The sequence below is a fragment of the Trachemys scripta genome, chromosome 11 (genome assembly GCF_013100865.1).
Source record: "Trachemys scripta elegans isolate TJP31775 chromosome 11, CAS_Tse_1.0, whole genome shotgun sequence".
In the NCBI taxonomy this organism is placed as follows: Eukaryota; Metazoa; Chordata; order Testudines; family Emydidae; genus Trachemys; species Trachemys scripta.
In genome coordinates this window covers 58,018,111-58,024,112 of record NC_048308.1, presented here as the reverse complement: position 1 = coordinate 58,024,112, position 6,002 = coordinate 58,018,111, and the positions used below count along the sequence as shown (strand labels likewise).

Genomic DNA, 6,002 nt, shown 5'->3' with positions numbered 1-6,002 from the left:
ATTATTTCCCCCCTGTTGCTTTACTGAGACAGCCGCAAAGCTTCTCCGTGCCCTGCCTCTGAGCAGCAGGACAAGAAAACAGGAGGCCCCCTCAGAGCAATACATGGAGAAGCACAACTTTTATGTGGCACGTATCACCATAATAGCTCAGGATATTAGAACCACTGTTTTTTTTTGTGTACTCCCCCTCTGAGGACAGCAGCTGTGAGCAAAAACAGCCCGTGGATTCACATAAGTAGAAATGTATTTAAAGAAACAGGACCCAAAGCCCCCAGCCTCCCCCTGGCTGTGTTACAGGTACCAGACCGACTCTCTGCCCTGTAGCTGTAGCCGGACTGGGACGTTGAGTGTGCGCAAGTTGTGTAGCTTTGTGGTGGAAGCAGGAACTATTTTTGTTCTTTTTCAGGAAATCACAACTTTATTTTGGAGGGAGTAGCGCTTCCTCTTTGCACAGCACCCTTTCTTCACCAACGAACCCTCTGCCACCAGTGGCAGAGGCAATGGTGGACTAGCTCTTCTCCCCCTCCCTCCCTTTGTGGATGGAAAAAAGCAGGAGCTAGAGAATTGCTATTTAGAGCCTGCTTTGGGCTAGGCTGCTGTGTCCTTTCTCCTACCCCCCCAACCCACCCTACAGTGAGAGAAAAACAGCTTGATCAACAGCTTGTAACACCTTCATTTCAGTTTTGGCAGCAGGACTCCGTGCAGAGAAGTTCTGCATCGATTTGAATAGCAAGTTTTGCCAATAGCCCAAGCCCCCACCCCTTTTTGAAGTAACCATTTAAATAAAAGGGGAAAAGGAGATGGGGATTATAAATGATAGAACTGGAACCACAACCCTCACTGACGTTAATAGCATGCAGTCTATGTAACAGTACATACAAAATCCGATTACTTTGGCCCTCGTCTATGCTCATGACATAGCATCATCCCTGGACAGTCTACAGAATTCAAAACTGTACAAAATAAAAAATATGCATAAAACCCAACAAGTGTTTTTTACAACATTAGTACTGCATAAAAAAGCATCAAACCAGCAGGAGGTGACCCAGAAACTCCCTCCACAGCAGCTCTACAGAATGAACCACCTCGTAAGTGGCAAGGAGCTTATGCTGCCTGCACCATCTTGTCTGCTGGGGAGGGGTCAGGACCTTCTGGCCTCTACAACTCCTCTGGTTTGTGAGCTCGCCACACCAGCCATGTTTCCATGGAAACAGCTAGTTTAAGGAATAGTGATTCTGTGCCCAGTCTATGGCACAAGCATATCCAGGTCCAGGGCACCAGTTATAACACCGAGGTCCCAGGCTCAGAAAAAGCACATCTGTTTTGTAGAGTAGATGGGACCATAATCAAGCGCTCTGAGGAGCGGGTGGTCCCCCCTTTACACTACACAATGCAGCCGGGCTTTAGCCGTGTGCATTGGAGCAGATGGGCTCCCCTGGTACTTGCCCTGCAGACATGCCCTTGGGGCTTGTTTACATGACAAAATGGCCCAGAATAGCTCTTGTACTTTAATTCACATCCTACTTCATTTCATGACAGCAGCTAGGCTCCAGTGCCAGCTATGAATGAGTACGGGGAGGCAGAAAAGCTCCAAGGAGACTTCATATCCAGAGTATAAGGAAGAAATGCACAATTTGTCCATTCCTTTCCCACCCCCTCAGATTGATGCACAGCTTAGCAAAGGTCCCATCTAGCCAAAGTGTTCCTGCTTGCTCTAAATGCACATCGCTGGCAAGATATTGCACGAGATACTGAGTTATGAGACTGGCTTGACTGTGCACATTTTTACTAAGGAAGGAAGGAAAACCAGCCTCCAGTTAGTTCTCTCTACTACTCTCCCTGCAAGATTCCATTGTACACACGTGCCTTAGCAGACTGTTGCAGCATTATCTAGACCTGAATAAGCTACTGTTGGTACTGGCTGGAATTTCACCTGGGCTCAAATAAAGATAGTTCAGGAAGAAACATGGCTCCCTATTATGGGAGATCAGACTAAATGTACATAGGTTGCCCTCCTCCAGAAGGTGGACTACAACAGCAGGTCAATCAGTTTGCTAGGTTAATGAACTACGTTAACACTCCTCTTTTGTTTGAAGTTCTTCCTAAACTGGCACAAATGACTGTTCTGAGGTCTTTACGCTCATCTGTGAAGCCAACTCCAGTGGTGGCATTTTCATCTGAGACTGTATTAAAAAGCAACCTACAAATGTATGTGAAACCTTTATAGTATGTGAGTCACACCTGGCTAGTATAGCTCTGAAAGGTATTTACTGTTTTATAAACACTGGAAGGGGCAGGGAAAAGCTCTAAAATAACAACCAGTTCGTGCGTAGCTTTCCATGGAAAACCAACACATATGGCGGCAGCCCTTTTTACTTCCACTGAGAGGAGATTTTGGTATAGACCTGAAGAAGACAACTGCTCTTTGTCCTGCCTCTGCACAGAGCGGTCACAGCATATACTCAGATCTGGAACCAAAGTAAAAAAGAGCCAATTTACAAGACCTGATTGGCTTTTAAAATTACACTGTGCGTAATACTGACATTTAGGATGAATAATCTGTCTCGTGCAAGCATGCACGAAGAGATTCAAACCTTAACTCCTAGAGTTAGCCTCAGACTCCCTAGGAACCTATAAACTTAATTTCCTTCATCAGCACCACACACTGCATTTGTGTTCAGCTTAACCCCTCCGCACCAGCAGGCTGGGAGCTCATGCCAAAGGGGATAACTTTCTACATCAGTGCATAACACAGATCTAACCTGGGGCAGTCAAAGAACTAAGATTACACAATGGTGAGGTCTTCTGTGCTGCATCCATCTTAATTATCTAAACTGAAAGGTAAGTGAACCCGAGCCAGCTCTGTGAGCCCCCACATCAGTCTACACATGCAGAGCAGTTGCAGAAGTGTTTACGTTAAAGATGTAACGAACCATCTGGAAGTCAGATACAGGAACTGCTTTGTTTAGGAATACAAATGTTAGCTAGCACACAAGTGTCTTTCCAGCTGCATGGGAGTGTAGAAAAAGTGAGGGATTTCCACTGGCCAGTTACATTAACCCTTTGCACTGGCATCCCGGATGTCCTGGTGCCAGGCACTAACGCCAGAGGTAATAGCACAGGGGCATACAGTATTCCTGAGAAAGATCCCAGATCACGCTTGAATCAGTCTGAATTTTAGTCAAGTATCAGCTACTCAACAAGTTCGTTACATCTCCACTATCTACATCTGAATGGGTCAGCTTATTCAATGTCGGGCACAGCCACTGCTGGCAGCTGGAAGAGCCATTTGTTCAAACAACTCAAATCGCTATTGTTGTATAATGAAAAAAGCAAAAAACAAGAGTGGTTTTGTTACAATTATCCTTCATTCAGTTCACTTGGGTGGGCCCCTAGGGGCTGGAGGAGAGCTGAGGAGTCCTGACAGTTCCTGTGGTGCAAGGTGCAACTCTGCACCCTGTAGTCTTCACTCAGAGTAGTGCATGATGGACTCCACATAGTTCCCTGGGAAGAGCCCCGTCACTCCATTCATGACACCCTCATACCACCCATCATCGTTCTTCTTAATGACATAAATGATGGCACCTTCCTGAAATGAGAGCTCGTCCTCCTTGTCTTTTGTGTAGTCATAAATCGCCACCACTAGGAAAGGGAGGAGAGAGAGAAAAAATAAACATTGAATAAGGGAAGGTTCTGGTGGGAGAAGGAGAAAATGCAACTACAATGGCCACAGTATGCAGCATTCTTGTGTTTAAGGCAATCTGGAAAAACTACTTCCCCCACTCATCTGAATTTGCTCCCCACCCACCCCAAATCCCTTCCAAACTTCCCAACTGATGCTGGGCTTTTTTCTAATCCTTATTGATTGAACTCTGGCTGTTCTCATCATTGATATAAAAACTCAATGCTTTCTTGAATGCTGATCTTCCAGATCCATCACGATGGATAAACAGAGTAGGATTAGACAAAGTTTGGTTTGGCTCCACACGGGCACAGACAACTCCCTAAATGCAAAGCTACTAACACTACCAAGTGCTACTAAACTAATGCCAATTGTTATAGATTAGCAAAATGCAAACTAATGACCTGTCCAAACACAGGCTGGAAAAAGGAACAAAGAGCACTGTAATGAAGTCTGGAAGGGGAAAGGATTCCAGGAGCAATTCTCAACTGTAGTAGGAAAAGAACGTAGGGGAAGTAGGAGCTCTGGGTTTCCATGTAACCTCAATCCCAAATATATCACAGTCAGGGAATGCACAGGTGCAGCCCCAGCTCTGGGACTCATAGTGCCAAGATACATTATCCAGAGAATGGGGGTCTGCTGAAGTAAATCTAATCAGATGACCCTTTAAAGGAAAACTTAGGCTAGATATTAGAAAAACTTCTTGAAAGATTAAGCTGTGGAATAGTTTTCTTAGGGAAGTGATGGAAGCCAAATCACTTGGGTCAAACCACTGGGAAATATTAAGCAGAGGACTTTCCTGTATTGGAAAGTGAGAGGGTGACCCAATAGATTTTTCCCCACCAGAAAGCAAGTTACACATGCCAAAATCTGAATACTGCTTCAGCAAACTGCATCAATCATCACTTTAAGCAGTTGGCCTTGGCACACCGAGCACAGGCCTTGAAACAAAATGCATGTTGCACTCCTGACTCTTCACGCTAGCGAATTAACAGAAGTTATCTGACCCAAATCCAGGGGGAATTAATTAACAGCATGAGTTCAGGAGTCAAGTGTCCTGAAGTACTGCAAAATTCATGATGATTTTGCAAACAGAAGATGAAGCTTTTCATTGACGGAAGTTCCAGAGACGTTCAGTACAAATGTCTGCTATAGGTACTGGCTTTTTCAGGATGAGAAGCAGAATTCATAACCACAGTGCAATGGAGAGACAGAATAGCTACCTGGCAAACACTGTTAATATGTGCAACACTGACCTGCAGAATTATGTCATTCGTACAAAGTGCATTAAAAAATAGCATGCGTTATAGGCTCTTCTTTACATTCCTCTATTTGTAAATTAATGCATTCTAACCAGTTTTCGATGTACCATTCTAAGGGAATAAAACACAAATGGAATGAATAAATATTTATTGTACTTGTTTTTCATCTTGGAAATTTAGCATTGAAAAACCATTTTTATTTAATCAGGATACTCTTGTTTGTGTGATACAATACTCGCAAATTCCTATTTTAAAATACATGAAAGTTCCTGGTGGATCTGTTGTTCCTAATTTTAAGGTGTTTTTCTCTTAACTAAAATGTTCCTGCCCTATCTAGTACTCAGAAGAGCAAGACATTTAAGAGAAAAATGTCTTAACTGAGGACCAATAATCCATCTGTTTAGATGGTACCTTCTGATTCCCTACTTTCCTCATGTGCCAGTTTGCACCAGTCCCTTCTGATCATTTGGAATACATTCAGCGTTTCTAGTTTACTAACATACGTTTCCTTGTCATTCCATGATAAAACAATGGAAGTCTGGCTGCTTGATTCTCTTATAAAATGACTTTTTTATAGAAAGAAAAAACTAAATCTGCATGATAGATCTCTTCTTGTAATCTGTTCCTTCTGTGAATTACTTTTGCACTGGGACCTTTTCCTCATTCTCAAAGAATGCTTAATCCTTTTGTCTGCAGTCACACCACTTCAAGCTGTGATCTTGGCAGAGTTCCTAAATTATGCAGAGTCAGGCCAGTATTTCAGCAAGAGCTCCAGATGCTGAAGTAGTAGTATTAGGGATTGAACAGGTGGCAACCTTCCCTCTAACAAGTTTTAGGCAGGGCCTATTTTCAGGTGTAGCTGAACACATTTCAATGCAAAGATTAAAAATACAAAAACAACAAAGAGTCTGGTGGCACCTTAAAGACTAACAGATTTATTTGGGCATAAGCTTTCGTGAGTAAAAACCTCACTTCTTCGGATGCATCCGAAGAAGTGAGGTTTTTACTCACGAAAGCTTATGCCCAAATAAATCTGTTAGTCTTTAAGGTGCCACCAG

The 6,002-nt window shown here is 43.4% G+C and overlaps 1 protein-coding gene across 11 annotated transcripts in view; it reads right to left on the bottom strand.

Moving 5' to 3' along the window:
• Positions 1 to 603: 603 nt before the first annotated feature.
• ABI2 (abl interactor 2) overlaps positions 604 to 6,002 on the bottom strand; it is a 99,413-nt gene continuing 94,014 nt past the window's right edge. For 7 of the 11 annotated variants that reach the window (XM_034785152.1, XM_034785149.1, XM_034785153.1 and 4 more), the window contains one exon: positions 604 to 3,642. In XM_034785152.1, coding sequence (XP_034641043.1) covers positions 3,467 to 3,642 — 176 coding nt within the window. In that variant the 3' untranslated portion in view covers positions 604 to 3,466. The remainder of the gene's footprint in view (positions 3,643 to 6,002) is intronic. The other 4 variants (XM_034785157.1, XM_034785159.1, XM_034785154.1 and 1 more) reach the window with 1 other exon arrangement.